The following is a 19,583-nucleotide window of genomic DNA, read 5'->3' on the forward strand; positions in this document are numbered from 1 at the left end:
GATAAGGGTGAGGAAGGAGCTCTAGGTGAAGAGTGATGATGTGTGATGGTTTATAGATGGTCAAGGGAGATGTTCGGTGGAATTAGGAAGAGGAAGGGGCTCCAGGTGAAGAGCCATGAGGGATGTTCATGGATGGTGAATGGAGATGATAGGAGGTATGTGGGGATGAAAGGAGCTCCAGGGGACAGGCCATGAGGGATGATGGTTCATGAGATATGAAGGGAGATGATCGGTGGGGATGGAAGGAGCTCCATGTGAAAGGTCATGTGGGGCGATGGTTCATGAGATATGAAGGGAGATGATCGGTGGGGATGGAAGGAGCTCGATGTGAAGGGTCATGTGGGGTGATGGTTAATGAGATATTATGGGTGGAGATGAGGAAGGAGCTCCATGTGAAGGGTCATGAGGGATGATGGTTCATGGGATATGAAGGTAGATGATTGGTGGCTGATCGAAGAAGCTCCATGTTAAGGGTAGTGAGGGATGATGGTTCATGGGATATGAAGAGAGACAATTGGTGGGGATGGAAGGAGCTCCATGTGAACGGTCTTGAGGGATGGTCGGTGGGGATGGAAGGAGCTCCATGTGAAGGGTCATGTGGGGTGATGGTTCATAAGATATGAAGGGAGATGATCGGTGGGGATGGAAGGAGCTCCATGTGAAGGGTCATGTGGGGTGATGGTTCATGAGATATGAAGGGAGATGATCGGTGGGGATGGAAGGAGCTTGATGTGAAGGGTCATGTGGGGTGATGGTTCATGAGATATTATGGGTGGAGATGAGGGTGAGGAAGGAGCTCCATGTGAAGGGACATGAGGGATGATGGTTCATGTGATGAGAATAGAGATGATCGGATTGGTGGGGATGGAGGGAGCTCCATGTGAAGGGTCGTGAGGGATGATGGTTCATGGGGTATTAGGGGAGATGATCGATGGGAATGGAAGGAGCTCCATGTGAAGGGTCATGAGGGATGATGGTTCATGTGATGAGAATAGAGATGATCGGATTGGTGGGGATGGAGGGAGCTCCATGTGAAGGGTCATGAGGGATGATGGTTCATGGGATATGAAGGGAGATGATCGGTGGGACGAGGGTGAGGAAGAAGCTCCAGGTGAAGGGTCATGAGGGTGAAATTTCACCAATGAGTTGGCAGGCAGTGGTTAGGTAGAGGTTGGTCGGCCTCTTTCCCTGTGTTGGGTGTACTCTGTCTTTTGGATAGACGTATCCCGGGTTCCCCGCTTTCATTTTTTTAAAAATCTTGGTGACTACAGCCACCTAGACAGGAAGTGATGGGAATCCAGAATGTACAGTTGTCACTGAAACAGGAATAGTCGGAGGAAACCTCTGTCCCTAGAGGACACCTGTTCCGGTGACAACTGTCTTCGGGCCGTTCACATCACACAACACGTAGCGCTGAGTTCTGTAGTTCACATCACACAACACGTAGCGCTGAGTTCTGTAGTTCACATCACACAACACGTTGTGCTGTGTTCTGTAGTCCATTAAAAATGAAAGGCCTCATGTCACGCAAATGTAGTGCAGGCTGAACTTCTCTCAGGTTGGGTGGCCATAGACCTGGATGAGATATAAAGCTTTATTGGCCCCCGTGGTATAGTGATCATCATCATATATTTATTATGTGAATATATTGTCCTATGTGACACTCTTCTCCTCACAGAATGCTGACAGTTGGGCTGACACTCAGCGCTTCCCGCCAATCCTTGTCAGGCGCGCACTGCATGCCGGGGTGTTCCCCGCGCGCTCCCTCCTTCTGACTCCGCCCACCACAGTGGGGCGCGCTCTCCCTCCCCTGGCACCGCCCACCATAGAGTATCTTGCTTCCCTTGACTCCGCCCTCCATAGATCGGCGCGCTCCTTGACTCCGCCCTCCATAGAAGCGGAGCGCTACCGGGGGTGACATGAGGGGTCCGGTCAGGGCAGTGCTTCGATCTAGGTTAAGGGGGGCGGGAAACAATGGAGCGCCCCGGAGGGCCAGCAGCAGCATCGTGGTCGCGGAGGCCCCCGTGGTGCGGAGCCGGATCCTCACGCTGCAGTCTATGAACCCGCAGGTGCGGGCAGTGGAGTACGCCGTGAGGGGGCCCATTGTCACCAAGGCCGGGGAGATCGAGCGGGAGCTACAGAGGGTGAGTCTTGTGCGGGACGACAAGTCCCAGCATGGCCTGGTTTACAGGGGAACTACAACTCCCAGCATGACAGTACAACTCCCAGCATGGCCCTGGTGAAAAGAGAACTACAACTCCCAACATGACCTGGTCGACAGGGGAACTACAACTCTAAGCATGGCTTGAGTGACGGGAACTACAACTCTAAGCATGTCTTGTGACAGGGGAAATACAACCTCCAGAGTGCTTTAGTTGATGGGCGAACTACAACCCCTAGCCTGTCTTGGGTGACAGGGAACTACAACCCCTAGCCTGTCTTGGGTGACAGGGAACTACAACCCCTAGCCTGTCTTGGGTGACAGGGAACTACAACCCCTAGCCTGTCTTGGGTGACAGGGAACTACAACCCCTAGCCTGTCTTGGGTGACAGGGAACTACAACCCCTAGCCTGTCCTGGGTGACAGGGAACTAAAATCCCTAGCCTGTTCTAGGTGACAGGGAACTACAACCCCTAACACATTCTGGTTGACAACTACAACCCCTAGCATGTCCTGGGTAACAGGGAACCACAAGCCCTAGCATTTGTGAGGGACTACAGCTTCCAGCATGGCCTGGGTCACAGAACTACAACTCCTAGCATGTCCTGGGTGACAGGAACTACAACCCATTGCATGCCCGGGGACTACAGCTTCCAGCATGCTCTGGGTGACAGGGGACTACAACTCTCAGGGTGCCCCATGTGATGTCATTGTGGAACTTTCTCCTGGGCTAATACTGATGGATCTCCGAGTCCAGTGTGTGTACAGTTCTATCTCCGGGCATGCTGTGACTAGTAGTGTTGTGACCGCTGTGGGTGTCCTATGCTGAACGTATGTTTCCTGAGGAACTACAGATCCCAGCAGGTCATGCCAGCGGGGTCTGACCATCTGTAGTCTCAGTGGAGATGTTCAGCGCACGTCATGTATGTTCCGTGACTACATCCTCACTATGACCCGGCAGCTGGTGACATGTCAGAAATCCGGTACGTGGGAAGGAGACGCGGAAACATCTCATGTGTCTTCCAATCCTGGCACATTGGCCTGACCGCGTCATGTGATCAGCCCGGGATCCCAGCACATTACCCTGACCGCGTCATGTGATCAGCCTGGGATCCTGGCACATTGCCATGACCGCGTCATGTGATCAGCCTGGGATCCTGGCACATTGCCATGACCGCGTCATGTGATCAGCCCGGGATCCTGGCACATTGCCCTGACCGCGTCCTCCGCGTCATGTGATCAGCCCGGGATCCTGGCACATTGCCCTGACCGCGTCCTGTGATCAGCCCGGGATCCCAGCACATTACCCTGACTGCTTCATGTGATCAGCCTGGGATCCTGGCACATTGCCATGACCGCGTCCTGTGATCAGCCCGGGATCCTGGCACATTGCCCTGACCGCGTCGTGTGATCAGCCCGGGATCCCAGCACATTAACCTGACCGCGTCATGTGATCAGCCTGGGATCCTGGCACATTGCCATGACCGCGTCATGTGATCAGCCCGGGGTCCTGGCACATTGCCCTGACTGCGTCATGTGATCAGCCCGGGATCCTGGCACATTGCCCTGACCGCATCATGTGATCAGCCCGGGATCCTGGCACATTGCCCTGACCGCGTCATGTGATCAGCCCGGGATCCCGGCACATTACCCTGACCGCGTCATGTGATCAGCCCGGGATCCTGGCACATTGCCCTGACCGCGTCATGTGATCAGCCCGGGATCCTGGCACATTGCCCTGACAGCGTCAATGTGGATCCTGGCACATTGCCCTGACCGCGTCATGTGATCTGCCCGGGATCCTGGCACATTGCCCTGGCCGCGTCATGTGATCTGCCCGGGATCCTGGCACATTGCCCTGACCTCGTCAATTGATCAGCCCGGGATCCTGGCACATTACCCTGACCGCGTCATGTGATCAGCCCAGGATCCCGGCACATTACCCTGACCGCGTCATGTGATCAGCCCGGGATCCTGGCACATTGCCCTGGCCGCGTCATGTGATCTGCCCGGGATCCTGGCACATTGCCCTGACCTCGTCAATTGATCAGCCCGGGATCCTGGCACATTGCCTTGACCGCGTCATGTGATCTGCCCGGGATCCCGGCACATTACCCTGACCGCGTCATGTGATCAGCCCGGGATCCCGGCACATTACCCTGTCCATTGTAGATTTCGACGAGACGGAGCTAGTGCACGTGTGCCAGCCGTCACGGTTTTTGCAACCCTCGTTGACTTCTCTCCAGTTGACGTAGGTGCGCCTGTGCGGCTTCTAAATTGTCATTGAGTTCTCCAACTTCCGTCGGTGCTTGTGGCATCGGGGTGCCCGCGCTGATTGTAGAGCTTGATGCTTCTGTTGGGTGGCTGCGCAGGCGCACTGACTGCAGTTGGAGGTCTCAACGAGTTGGAGAATTCGATAGAACACCGGTTTGTGGTATTGGTTGGTGTGTGCCTCTAGTCTTTGCAGTCTTTGTTCTGTCGAGGTGGCCAACTTGTCGAGATTCCCAACCCGTGGCATCACGTCCGTTTTAGATTTCGGCGAGACGGCGCTAGCGCGTGTGCCCCAGCCGTCACAGTTCTTGCAATCTTGGTTGACTTCTCTCCAGTTCCCGTAGGTGCGCCTTCTAAATTGTCATCGAGTTCTCCCAACTCCCGTCGGTGCTTGTGGCATCGGGTGCCCGTGCAGATTATAGAGCTTGATATTTCTCCTGGGTGGCTGCGCAAGCCCACTGACGGCAGTTGGAGGTCTCGACGAGTTGGAGAATTGCATAGAACACCGGTTTCTGGTATTGGTTGGTGTGTGCCTCTAGTCTTTGCACTTTTATGTTTTACAGATCGCTTTCAATCCTTACATCGTGGACCCCCCCCATCCCCCTCCTGCCAGGCCCTTGAAGCACTCGTAGACTTTTCTGATGTCTCCTAATGTAGGAGGGGAAGGATACACAAGGGGGTGTTTGTGAGGGAGAGAATTGCAGCATTGAGCCTCAGCAGATAACTTCCTAATAGATCCGTGACTCCTGCAGGATGCGAGCTCCAATATAATGAGATCCATTCTCCTCCCGGCAGAGACTGCTGACATTGTACTTCTCTCTCTCTGCTTACATTGCATTCCTTCCTCCACTCGTTTCATTTCCAGCCTTTTGCTCACCCGGCATTCCTGTGGTTTAGAGTTGCCGGCCCTCCGTGATAGGCTTTAGCACCGTGTCCCCTTTTGGTAGACTTGTGCTTGTAGATAGGAGGTCTTTTTGGGATGCTTTGGGTGAGTGACAACCTGTGAAAGGTTTATAGCTTCATTCCAATGGTGTAGTCCGAGCCAATAGAAGTGATGGCAGGGCTCAGATTGCTGATAAAGTGAATGCTGGTTCTGATAGAGTTGGGTCTGAACACACAGAGCTATTGCATGACATTGGTGGTCATTAAAATGGAGTATTGCTGAACACTACAGCTTGGTGTGCTGGTGGCATCCTTTTTTCTACTTGAACACACAGAGCATCGCAGTTTGTTGTGTATGGGGCTGTGGAGTCTCAGACCGGTCAGGGTGTCCACGCTGACCCGGTCCACCACCAAAAGCACCTACAATGGGCACGTGAGCATCACAACTGGACCCAGGAGCAATGGAAGAAGGTGGCCTGGTCTGATGTACATCATGTGGATGGCCGGGTTGCGTGTGTGTCACTGACCTGGGGAAGAGATGGCACCAGGATGCACTATGGGAAGAAGACAAGATGGCGGAGGCAGTGTGATGCTTTGGGCAATGTTCTGCTGGGAAACCTCGGGTCCAGCCATTCATGTGGAGGTCACTTTGACACGTACCACTGACCTAAACATTGTTACTGGCCAAGTACACCCCTTCATGGACACTGTATTCCCTGATGGCAGTGGCCTCTTTCAGCAGGATAATGCGCCCTGCCACACTGCAAGAATGATTTGAGAAACACAACAACGAGTTTGAGGTGATGACTTGGCCTTCAAATTCTCCAGAGCTCAATCCAATCAATCATCTGTGGAATGTGCTGGAAGAACAAGCCGATCACCTCACAACTTAAAGGATCTGCTACTGACGGCTCGGTGCCAGATACCACATCATACCTTCAGAGGTCTAGTGGAGTCCATGCCTGTAAGGGTCAGGAGAAGGGGGAACCACTCAATATTAGGGGGGGTCATCCATACCCCACAGCACACCTTCAGAGGTCTAATGGAGTCCATGCCTGGATGGGTCCGGAGAAGGGAGACCTACTCACTATTAGGCGGGTGGTCATCCAGATACCACATCATACCTTCAGAGGTCTAGTGAAGTCCATGCCTGGACGGGTCAGGAGAAGGGGGACCTACTCAGTATTAGGGGGGTCATCATGTTAAGAGGCGTCTGGCCAAGCTGTCTTTTTGTTTGTGGGAGAAAAGACGGGACGGACCTTTAGTCTCCCTGGCGATGAATCCAGTAAGCGGGACACATCTATCCGAGACCTTTATTACGTCCTTTGCCTTTCGCCCCCTGCTCTAAACTTGGGTCATCCGACTCTCACCTCTCCTTGGGCCATTGGGAGGGACCATATGGAATTTGCCGTCCGGGCGTTTGTGCTTGGGAACACACGCATAGGCCTGCCTGTGCAAAACTAGTAGATATCTCCCTTTTATTCCTAAAGAAGCGCAGAGTTGCGCGAAACGTTGAAGTCGCTCCTCCACCTCCTAACCCTCCATTAGCAGTTACCCCTGATCCAAACAATACCATCTAGGTTTGCGGCATCACTTTATCTTTCACAATGGACCTGTAATACACAGCTCATTACGGTAGCTATTTTTTGGATGTAGGGCAGGGTTAGCAAGCCTGCTCACTATTTATTTACTTATTATTTTGTGTTCTCTATCTATATATGAATTTCTTGACACTTCCACAGAACTATAAAATTGATCATGTATGTGCACACAGTCTCAATGGTGAATCACAATGTGTTTGACACAACCATGACCATCTTCTATATGCATCAATTATGTACCTCTAACATATAAATCATGTGGAATCCTTGATAATCACTGCCTCTATCTCTGTATAAACTCTCAAGGTAGCCATACCTTGCTTGCGGGTTGGTGTTAGTGGAGAATTGATCTGCTCCACCCTCTAACACTTCAAGCATTATCTATATAGGTCATGTTGATATATTGTGGATATCAGATGAAGTAATACTGGGGACAAATACATCAACCCACTATTTTGGATGGGGAATGTTGTGGATTTCTAATTAACATTTGTTTTCTGTATTCAATCACGTTCTATAAATTGTTCTCTTTTACTAATTCAATCATGTTGTGTGCCGAGGGTCACACTCTGTTCCTAGGGCAGTGCTAGTGGGGAGCAATTATTCCATTCCACAGCCCTACGAACAATTGTATAAGGACCTCTTTATATGTTATTTGGTCATTTGGAATTTGAACCCCAATCATGTATGTCCATAAGAACATAGGATGAATCATGTATGTTTCTGTTGATGGTGAGGTATTGTGCATGTGGAAAGAGCTTTGTTAGGGACTATCTATTCAATTTTATCATTGGCTTTAAGCCCTCTTTTGTTCCCTTTTTTAAGATTTATATGAAATAAACAAATATATATTTTTACATTTTTTGGTTGGAGTTGTCATTTTCTGGTGCTTTCAAAACCCCACTTTTTATTTCTTTTGCATACTACTTACCAGTGGTGTGGCACCTAATATCCACATACAGGTCAAAACTTTTTTACTTAACAGATACCACAGCACACCTTCAGAGGTCTAGTGGAGTTAATGCCTGGACGGGTCAGGAAAAGGGGGGGTCATCCAGACACCACAGCACACCTTCAGAGGTCTAGTGGAGTCCATGCCTGGAGGGGTCAGGAGAAGGGGGACCTACTCAGTATTAGGAGGGTGGTCATAATGTTATGGCTGATCAGAATATACAGACGTTTAGACACAATGGGACATCTGCGCTTCTTTCAGTAACCGATGTTCCTCTTTTCTAGTGAAGGGGAAGCTGATCTGTTGGGTTTTCTGCGTCCGCCACAGATAGAGGACACCTTGATGAATGACGCTCATCGCGATAACAAATGATGGCGCGTGATGATGAAAATCACGTGCTACAATTGTAGTCCCGGGACTATTCGTGGTAGAAATATTACATTACAACCGATGACGATCTATGTTCCGGAACTCTGAATAAGGACGGTAACGCAGCCTCTCCCTTGAAGGGACCCGGACTGTTTATCAGCTGTAGTGGTAACCAGAGGCGCGGGCGTCCCTATTTCCTGTCCTAGTTCTATTCTAAAGCGTGAAGGGTTCACGTGTCTCCCGCAGCAGTAACGTCAGCCATCGCCGATCCTTTGTCATTCTTTATGCTTCCTTTAAAGACTTGCTGCCATGGCAACGTCCAGTTAAAAAAATAAAATAATCAAAAACTCTCCTTGAAGCTTGCACTGCAGGGGTTAACTGCTCCTTAAAGCAGAACTCCGGGCAAACTTCTTAACCCTTGCAGTGGGGCCACCCGTGCACTTCAAGGGTTAAGTGCTCGCTTTTGTCTAGGTGCAGAAATAACAATAAAATACCTGAACCTCATAGCCGGCCGATTGTGACAGCGCTCCCTCCAGCCTGTCTCCTCCACTGCAGCAATGGTATGTCCCTCAGCATCTTCATGTCCTATGCACTGTGTATATATAGAACATGATGATCCGGGGAGCTTATACTGCTGCAGTGGGGGGACTCCAGGGACGGGTCTGGCTCCGAGGATCAGGTCAGGTGAGCACTTAACTCTTGCGGTGCAGGGGAAGCCCCATTGCACGGGTTAAGACAAAGCTTGCCTGGAGCTCTGCTATAATGTCTACTCTAAGGGGATTCTACAAGGCGCTTTTTAGGGATGCACGGATACTGATACTAGTATCGATGCCGAGTATTTGGGGGAGTACTCGTATTCGCCCAAATGCTCCGATACTTCCGGTATCTGGAAGTCCGTGTAATGACTCGCTGCCCGGCTTCCTGATTGGCCGTGAAGCCGGCTCCATGCTCCCTCGTCACTTGTGACAAAGGAACATGGAGCAGGCTTCCCGGGCAGCGTGTTATGACGTGGCGCCCGTCTTTCTGATTGGCCGGAAATCGAGCTTCATGCTCCCTCGTCACCCAGTGACGAGTGAGCATGGAGCCGGCTTCCCAGCCAATCAGGAAGCCGGGAGCTGCGTCGTTACATGGCGCCCGGCTTCCTGATTGGCCATAATGCCAGCTCCATCCTTTCTCGTCAGCTAGTGACGAGAAGCATGGAGATGGCTTCCCTGCTAATCGGGAAGCCGGGTGGCGAGTCTTTACACGCCGCCCGGCTTCCCGGATAATCAGGAAGACAGGTGGCGAGTCATTACACGCCGCCTGGTATCCTTAATGGGACTTCCGGTATTGGTATCGGCGAGTACCAAAAAAAAAATATCGGTACCGAAACCAGTATCGATCCATCCCTAGCCCTTTTACTTACCTGATCCCCGCTCCCCCCAGGCTCCATGAGTGGCGCCCGCAGGTCCCCCCCCAGTTCTAGCATTCGGAGGTCCACTGACATCCTCCCATCTAATGCAGGGCCCATAGCATTAGACATGAGGACGCCATGGAACAGTCCATGAGCTAGAATGGAGGGGGGGCCGCCAGGGGAGCGGGGATCAGGTAAGTAAAACTGCTTTACACACAGAGACTATCATGAGCTGGGAATTAAAACAACATTTCTGTATTGGGACCTGATAATACTTTCCATCGAGATACAATGTTACCATTATTTTATAGCGCCTGTTGCTGGAACCCGAGCCTCATATAGAACTGCTGTTTCCCTCTTGCAGAAGTCTTCTCTATCCACCCGAATCCAACGATGTGACATTATAGCCATTTTCCTTTTATTGCGCTGATTATACAATTGCCGATGCCGAAATCCTCTGAGATCTTCTTTTGGCTTTAATATCAGGAAACTGACACAAGACTCGCCGAGAGGTGGATTGCAAATGTGCTCGGGGATGAACTTAAATCCAAAAGAGAGAGATCTGAATGTAATTGTGTCATTTCTTGGGAAGGGGGGGAGGATAAAATCAACAATAGGGACTTTGTGCTGAATGCAGTTGCCATGGTAACACCAGAGCCGGCGGTGTAGCTGATACCGGATGCACGTGCAAATTGTGCCTGCACCAGCAGCGCGAGGGTGGCGGCGGATTAATATAGGACTTCTGACACGTTTTGTCTATTATTAAAAAGTGACTGCAGAGCATTAAACGCTTTTTATTTATTTTTGTTTCTATGGTAATCAGGAACTGCTCGTGCGGCCGCAAAGGGTCTTGCGGTGGGCGCATGCGCAGTTCCGATTCTCGGCCGGGAGACGAGCAGAGACGCAAGGTAAGTCTATGGACGCGTGCACACGCCTGCAGACACCGCTGGATCGGAGAGACAGAGCAGTCAGCGCTGGATCGGAGTGACGTCACACCGCTGGAGGGACACATGAAAACATGGGGAAAGAAGAGGACGATCGGAAAAAGAGACATTATTTAAGGTAAGTGCTAATATTTACATGGGGGGGAGGGAAAACATTTTTTGCCTTTTTAATATCACTTTAAATGTATGCAGGTTAAGGCCCCGTTCACATTTAGCGGTTCGCAAATCGTGCGATTTGCATTTTGCGCGATATCGCGCAAATGCTTGCATTGAGCAAGCTTGAATCGCGGCTAAATCCGCTCCAAAAAGGGTCCTGCTGTAGCGACACACGACAGCAGGACCCTTTGCCTCATTGAGAAGCATTGGAGAGCGATATCGCGGCAATTACCGCGCGATAAATGAACGGGGTCTAACAGGTAAACTTACTTGCATATAACAACATGCTTCTCTATTATCTTGCCACATGACCACCGGTCCAACCTGAATGCGTTCTGAATCCTGTGCCGCCATTTAAAAAAAAAAAGTCATTCCTGGTTCTCTTCCAGCCCGTCAGTGACGTCCGCGGAAGATCTTGTGCATGTGCTATATGAGATCTGGCTTGGGGGTGTCATCCCTTGGGTGGGGGGACCCCTTTTCCCCCTGAGATCTCACAGTATACTTCCGAGAGCTCCCTGGAAGGCTCTGGTGACGTAGCCAGGGGTCATCTGTGAGGATCGTCATGCCTGATGGAGACCCTGAGTGGCCCCGAAACGATGCTTTATGACGAGATGTGTGTACATCAATAAAATGGCCGCTCGTTGAAGGTTTTACTTTGGTGGGCTGGTGATGTACTTTACTACTTGGATTTGAAGTGGCGCCATCCAGTATCGCCGCAGCACCCACTTGAGTGCGGTGGAGTGCGGTGAGGACATCTTTGGATCTGTGAGGACGGTGCTACATCACCAGTGCCTTCGTAAAAAGGAAGGGCAATCGTAGATCTATTACAAAAACATAGTTGGGGATGGTTTTTATATCGGCATGCTGGGTTGCATGCACCAGGCCATTTTGTGTTTGGGGGGTTTGGAAGGTCCAACTTTAATCGGAGCACCAAGTGCCAGATGTTCCAGAACATTATAAAGAACCCCAGAGCGCTCTGTATAGGAGTAGGGCTATTATACAGCAGGGATGGGCAAACTCCAGCTGTGGTGTAACAACAAATCCCGTCATGCATCTGCCTCTGAGTGTCCTGCCTGCGGCTATGAGAATCTTGCAATGCCGCATGGGATTTGTAGTTCCACAACAGCGGGAGTATGGCCACCTCCGTTATACGGTATTATGTATCGGAGCCGATGTTCTTGTTGCAGTTATTGCAGGAGCCCCTTTTAGCGAGTTCCACGCCTCATACTTATTATTGTCCATTTTTCTTTACAGGGGATTAAGAAACCTTTTGACGAGGTCATAAAAGCCAACATCGGTGATGCCCACGCCATGGGACAGCAGCCAATCACATTTCTGCGACAGGTAACTCTGACTGTGTGACTTCTGTCATTAACATTACATGGACGTGTTCTAGGGATGTTCATTATAGCTGTTAGAGGGTCCATCCACCCAACAACGATGGCAATTGGAAGACGCATCGCGCCAGGTTTGCATAAAATTGACTTTTGTAGTATGGCTGCCCCTGTGCTGCAAGGGTTAAGTGCTCGTTTTTTGGTCTGGGTAAAGTTCCTCTTTTAAGATCTAACAAAACACATGGCAAACGCACTCATCAATTCGTTACCTGCTTTACAGCAAGGTGCATATGGAAGGGCTTCAAACAGCAAAAAGTTTCCCGGCACACTTACCAGCCAGCATGAAAAAAAACCTGTCCAACCACTAAGGTTAAAAGCAGAGGTTTAGATACACGTCCATGTGCACCTTGCTGTAAAGCTGGTAACGAATTGATGAGTGCGTTTGCCATTTGTTTTGCTTGACTGATTTGGTGCAGTGACGCATGGAGGGCCTCAGCTGCCGTTGTGATGTGCGCGGTCCCTTGTGCGTCCCTGTGCCTGTAAGGAGGTTGGGGTTCCTCCTGACAAACCTGCACCCAATTTAATCTTTTGCCATATGTGCTCCAAGATGGAGACTCTCATAGTTTAGAGTTAGGACCGCACTACCCCTGTTTCCCCCGAAAATAAGACCTACCCCGAAAATAAGACCTAGTACTATTTTTGGGAATTGCTAAAATATAAGACCTTCCCCCGAAAATAAGACCTAGTTGTTACCATTCCCAGGGCCGGTGGTGGCATAAGGGGGAACTTGAAGAGCCGCGAGAGAGGCAGGAGAGAATCAGCGGTGCCAATGGAGACAGCGCTAGAGGAAGTAAGGCGGCAGCGGAGGGAGCAGAGCCGCATAAGCTGATGCCTCCTCTACAGCGCCAGCTCATGTCATAGGCGGAGTGATACCAAATGCACTCCGCCTGTGAGGAATCCATAGTGAAAGCGCGCTTCTCTCATTCTGGACAGAGATTGGTTAGCAAATTGCTCTTGGAAAGGTACGGCACCACTGATTGCCCTGATCACCGTATTTCTGTACATGAATACATGTAGACTTTTCTACATGAATAAGTGTGCATTGTTGTACATTAAAAAAAATAAGACCTACCCCGAAAATAAGACCTAGTGTGTTTTTTTGAGGCCAAAAAAAATATAAGACAGTGCCTTATTTTCGGGGGAACACGGTATATAGAGGCGGCTGTGCAGCTTTCACATTTTGTGCAGAAGATGTGTATCTAAACCTCTGCTTTTAACCTTCGTGGTTAGACAGGTTTTTTTGCATGCTGGCTGGCCGAGTGTGCCTGGAAACTATTTCCTCTTTAAGATCTGAAGAAGCCACGCAGATTCCATCCATCCTGATAGTCCATGTCCTCGCTGAAGTCTCAGCCCCTATGTGTCCTTCCAATGAATAACCAGACATTGCTTCTGCTGCTGTTTTGCAGGTCGTAGCGCTCTGCACCTATCCCGATCTCCTGGACAGTCCGCGTTTCCCAGCGGATGCTAAGAGCAGAGCCAGCAGAATCCTGCAGTCGTGTGGAGGACACAGCCTCGGTGAGACGCAGTGATCAATATTCAGACTAAATGACCTCGTTTAAGAATATATTGAATGTTGTCAAACAGAATAAAATCTCATTTAGAGCCCCGTAGAGAAGGAAGACGCACATTACCCGACTTGTGGGCCTGTGTGCCAGTCACTGAAATCCTCTGACTTGGCTCAGCCTGCAGCGTGTATACCAGGGGTAGCCAGACTCCGGCCCTCCAGCCGTGGTGAAACTAATCCCAGCATGCATCTGCCTCTTTAAGTCATGGCTGTATCTGTCGGAGTCTTGCTGTGCCTTATGGGACTTTTAGTTCCGCAACAGCTGGAGGACCTAGTACTATTTTTGGGAATTGCTAAAATATAAGACCTTCCCCCGAAAATAAGACCTAGTTGTTACCATTCCCAGGGCCGGTGGTGGCATAAGGGGGAACTTGAAGAGCCGCGAGAGAGGCAGGAGAGAATCAGCGGTGCCAATGGAGACAGCGCTAGAGGAAGTAAGGCGGCAGCGGAGGGAGCAGAGCCGCATAAGCTGATGCCTCCTCTACAGCGCCAGCTCATGTCATAGGCGGAGTGATACCAAATGCACTCCGCCTGTGAGGAATCCATAGTGAAAGCGCGCTTCTCTCATTCTGGACAGAGATTGGTTAGCAAATTGCTCTTGGAAAGGTACGGCACCACTGATTGCCCTGATCACCGTATTTCTGTACATGAATACATGTAGACTTTTCTACATGAATAAGTGTGCATTGTTGTACATTAAAAAAAATAAGACCTACCCCGAAAATAAGACCTAGTGTGTTTTTTTGAGGCCAAAAAAAATATAAGACAGTGCCTTATTTTCGGGGGAACACGGTATATAGAGGCGGCTGTGCAGCTTTCACATTTTGTGCAGAAGATGTGTATCTAAACCTCTGCTTTTAACCTTCGTGGTTAGACAGGTTTTTTTGCATGCTGGCTGGCCGAGTGTGCCTGGAAACTATTTCCTCTTTAAGATCTGAAGAAGCCACGCAGATTCCATCCATCCTGATAGTCCATGTCCTCGCTGAAGTCTCAGCCCCTATGTGTCCTTCCAATGAATAACCAGACATTGCTTCTGCTGCTGTTTTGCAGGTCGTAGCGCTCTGCACCTATCCCGATCTCCTGGACAGTCCGCGTTTCCCAGCGGATGCTAAGAGCAGAGCCAGCAGAATCCTGCAGTCGTGTGGAGGACACAGCCTCGGTGAGACGCAGTGATCAATATTCAGACTAAATGACCTCGTTTAAGAATATATTGAATGTTGTCAAACAGAATAAAATCTCATTTAGAGCCCCGTAGAGAAGGAAGACGCACATTACCCGACTTGTGGGCCTGTGTGCCAGTCACTGAAATCCTCTGACTTGGCTCAGCCTGCAGCGTGTATACCAGGGGTAGCCAGACTCCGGCCCTCCAGCCGTGGTGAAACTAATCCCAGCATGCATCTGCCTCTTTAAGTCATGGCTGTATCTGTCGGAGTCTTGCTGTGCCTTATGGGACTTTTAGTTCCGCAACAGCTGGAGGAATGACGTTTGGCTATCCCCGCTCTATACACATGGTTTCTTCAGAAGGAGAGTTTATTTATTACAGGTATTGATATAGCTGCCGACAATGTACTCAGCGCATTCCATACTACTCATTCACATCACTCCCTGCCCTCGGGAAGCTTAACACTTTAAGGTCCCTATTGACATGCATACAGGGCTGAGTTAGACCGGAGCCAATTAACTTTTACAGCATGTCTTTGGAGTGTGGGAGGAAACCGGAGTACTCAGAGGAAACCCAGGCAAGCACAAGGGAGAACATGCAAACTCCTCGCAGATAGAGTCCTGACCGGAATACAATCCGGGGAACCCCAGTGCTGCAAGGCAGAAGGGCTAACCACTAAAGTCACTGTGCAGCCATTGCAGCCTCCTCTGTTCTCTCATGACAGGTTAGCCTTAAAGAGCCTGTGAATTTAGGAGAGCTTTATGTTCTAGGATTGCAGGCTGACATGTGGGGTCAGCCCCGTGCTGATGGCTGGAATTCCATACAGTGCCATGCTAATACCCGGGATTCCACACTGCACTCATACAGCACACACGAGCTCTTCAATGCCAAACAAACAGACTTGTGTTACACCTCCCTAGGGAAATGCGATATTCCTTTGTTGCCCATAAAAGCGGATCTATTTTCCAGTCTGCACTTGAACGTTACAGCCAAACCCTAAAGCAGAATTGGAGCTATTTTCTCCTCCAGCTGCTCAGTTGTGTCTGTGTCGGCACCCCTCTTGTAACGAGAAAGCGTGATATACCGCTAAAATAAGCCGGACCCGAGGCAACTGGGTACCCCACCCCTCAAAACTGTGCACATGAGACGATTCATTAGTTGTACCCTAACATGACATAAAACTGTGTATATATAAAGTATATGATTCTTTATTACATAACACAAGTTAACCTCTTCAGGCGAGTTCACGTAAGTACACGTCCTCCCCCTAAAGCGGTTATACCAAGAACATGGCCGCTGCTGCCGTGTTCTTTGTGTCATTTTAAACAGCCGGTGATGGCTGTTAAGGTACAAGCGATCTGGCAGCTGTATAGCCGTTCTCCCCAATGGATGAGCTTTGGTCTAGTCTAAACCTGATCTCATTGGTAACCGGGAGTAAGCTGTCGGTCCAGGCCTAGCCAGGGGATTCCGCACCCCTGCATTTAAACAAAGGGGCGGGATACTGGTGACATAATTGACCTTACTTGGCTACATAGGCTCGGCCCTGACCAGTCAGGGAGAAGCAATACTCCAAATTCTATTGGTGCTTTTCACTGTCAGTCATCATGGGCGTGCAGTATTGGGAGTCAGAACGTGTGGAATATGCAGCAGCCTGTCAGACACCCCACCCTTCCCCCGGGCCCCAACACTGCCCCGTATTCCACCAACAGAGGGTGCCCAGGTCAAGACCTCTCTGGCCCTGGTGCAGCCGCACTGGCTGCACCAGCAGTAGGTCCGCCCCTGTCAAACACCATCTATATGGACATTGAACTGTTTATGGGTTGGATCAGAAGTGATCGGAGTGCTGCCGCATTGCTGACATACTGAATGACAGATGGTTCATGTATCATATCTGAGAGATTCTAAAATGTTCAATGTGGATGTATTTTAACCACTTGCTGTCCGGAGCAATTTCTTACTATTTAACGATCCCCCTATGTAATAGCAAATATAATGTGACAGGTCCTCTTTATGGGCTAAAGCATCAACACCGGCACTTCAATATTGGAGTGCCGGTGTCGCTGCTTTAGCTCACGATTGTTACGGCTGCCACCCGTTGACTACCGCAGCACCCAATTCTTGAAGGGATTTACGTGGTCAGGAGTGCGATGGGACCATGGACTATCTAGGTCCTCTTTATGGAGACATCTTTCAGACCCCTAGTGTCACCTAGGGACCACAAAGAAGCTGATCAAGCACAGAACACAGAAGTGATGTGCATTGCATCACCTCCGGTGTCACGGTTTACATTCTCCCACTCTTAGAGGCAGGAGAAGAAGCTGGTGATGCAGATCTGTGCTTGATCAGCTTCTTTGTGGCCCCTATGTGACATTAGGGGTCTGAAAGATGTCTCCATGAAGAGGACCTGTCACATTATATTTGCGATTACATAGGGGGGATCGTTAAATAGTAAGAAATTGCTCCAGACAGCAAGTGGTTAAAATACATCCACATTGAACATTTTAGAATCTCTCAGATATGATACATGAACCATCTGTCATTCAGTATGTCAGCAATGCGGCAGCACTCCGATCACTTCTGATCCAACCCATAAACAGTTCAATGTCCATATAGATGGTGTTTGACAGGGGCGGACCTACTGCTGGTGCAGCCAGTGCGGCTGCACCAGGGCCAGAGGCCAGTGTGGTCTGGTCCTGGGCACCCTCTGTTGGTGGAATACGGGGCAGTGTTGGGGCCTGGGGGAAGGGGGGGGTGTCTGAGGGGGGGCTGTTGCATATTCCACATGTTCTGAGTTCTGACTCCCAATACTGCACGCCCATGATGACTGACAGTGAAAAGCACCAATAGAATTTGGAGTATTGCTTCTCCCTGACTGGTCAGGGCCGTGCCTATGTAGCCATGTAAGGTCAATGATGTCACCAGTATCCCGCCCCTTTGTTTACATGCAGGGGTGTGGAATCCCCTGGCCAGGCCTGGACCGACAGCTTACTCCCAGGTTACCAATGAGATCAGGTTTAGACTGGACCAAAGCTCATCCATTGGGGAGAACGGAGTGTAGTCCAGTACTAGGGGCGGACCTGCAGCTATTGTGACAGGCTTCTGTGAGGAGGGGGGGTTGACTGGATTCTGAGCAGGCGAAGTGGGACCCCAGAAAAAAAAATCTTGCACCATGGACCTTAGATCCGCCACTGGTATTTGGAGGAAAACTGCTCATCGCTTCGTGTGCCGTTGCCACGCTGGTTAATAAGGGTCTTGACGCGTTTTGCTGGGTGGAGCTTCCTCGGGTGAAAGGCCTTCATACAGACATTCGGGGCACTCTATTCTCCGTTCTCCAGGAAGTCGTCTTTTTTAGGATTTCTGAGGGAAGGGCTGTGATGGTCGCTGGTCCAGTGATGTAAATGCGATCACCCAGAAAACATGACCTGAGGTAGAATCTTCCACGGTGGTCTGTAAAAACGTAAATGATTATTTCTCTCCTATCTCTTGCAGGATCCTATAGTGCCAGCCAAGGCGTGACCTGTATCCGGGAAGATGTTGCTCAATATATAGAGAGGAGGGATGGGGGGATCCCTGCAGACCCTGACAATATATATCTGACCACAGGAGCAAGTGACGGCATAGCCGTGAGTACATTGTTCCTTACCGCTTTAATTTTCTGTCTTTTTGCAGATTTAAAGACAAACGTTTCGTTTTTTTGGTTTTGGAGAGGAGTTCACGAGTGAACGCAGCTTCACCTCATTCTTTTTGCCTGATTACATGATCTATTCTCCTTCATTAATTTACCTAATTAAAGTGACATTAAACCCTCAGATTTTTTAACATAAAACAATACTGTAATGTGCGCCTTACTGTAATCCATGGTAGTTTCCCTTCTCTTTGCTGCTCTTCCTTTTAAATCTGTATCTGTTCTCATGCTGGGAGAGAACTTCCCTTTTCAGCTCAGTGCCTCTTCCTGTAGTGCTGGCTCAGATTACAAGCCTATGCAAACGGATACACAGACACCGTGTGAGACAAGGCAGTCTGCTGAAAAGGGAAGTTCTCTCCAAGCATGAGAACAGATACAGATTTAAAAGGAAGAGCAGCAAAGAGAAGGGAAACTACCATGGATTACAGTAAGGCGCACATTACAGTATTGGTTTATGTTAAAAAATCTGAGGGTTTAATGTCACTTTAAGTCATCACAGGAGTAACTCCTTCCTTCTCAGCAGGTTTCAATCAGACAAAGGCAGCCTCAAAGTGAGCTTCATCTGCTCTGCTTCCTCCTTCCCCATAGTGCTCTGGCATTTCTTTGTCATAACGGTTTATTTTTCAACAAAAGATTTGATGTAGAGAATAAATACAGGAAACTTATTCAACAACAATATAGTTCCCCTTTAAAGAGCAACTCCAGATACCTAGTGGATCAGTGAACTGACTGTCTAGGGAGGACTAACGATTATTTTCATAATCAATTAGTTGTCCGATTTTTTTTTTGATTAATTGGATAAAAAAATGAAATAAACACCATCCTTAATTTTAAATAAAATACACAAATGCAGTGTTACAAACATTGCGGTACCGTGCGTTCCAAAGCGGGCGATCACACTCGGAATGGCACTGCAACACACCTCCCGCAGCAGAATTTGTCAGGACGAAACCGAAAATTACTTTTTTCCCTTTTATAATTTTTTTAAAATAATTGTATTGTAAGCACATGGCACTTGAATAGCTTCAGCCAGGGAATGAAAGCTGCCA

At 49.5% G+C, this 19,583-nt stretch overlaps 1 protein-coding gene across 1 annotated transcript in view; it reads left to right on the top strand.

Annotated features, from left to right (window-relative positions):
* The first annotated feature begins 1,937 nt into the window (after positions 1–1,937).
* Positions 1,938–19,583, top strand: part of GPT2 (glutamic--pyruvic transaminase 2) — a 25,379-nt gene continuing 7,733 nt past the window's right edge. The window contains exons 1-4 of the mRNA XM_018570010.1: positions 1,938–2,144; positions 11,984–12,073; positions 13,530–13,638; positions 18,339–18,472. Coding sequence (XP_018425512.1) covers positions 2,058–2,144; positions 11,984–12,073; positions 13,530–13,638; positions 18,339–18,472 — 420 coding nt within the window. The 5' untranslated portion in view covers positions 1,938–2,057. The remainder of the gene's footprint in view (positions 2,145–11,983; positions 12,074–13,529; positions 13,639–18,338; positions 18,473–19,583) is intronic.

This window comes from Nanorana parkeri, unplaced genomic scaffold (assembly GCF_000935625.1).
Source record: "Nanorana parkeri isolate BGI_ZX_2015 unplaced genomic scaffold, ASM93562v1 scaffold1441, whole genome shotgun sequence".
NCBI classification, from domain to species: Eukaryota; Metazoa; Chordata; class Amphibia; order Anura; family Dicroglossidae; genus Nanorana; species Nanorana parkeri.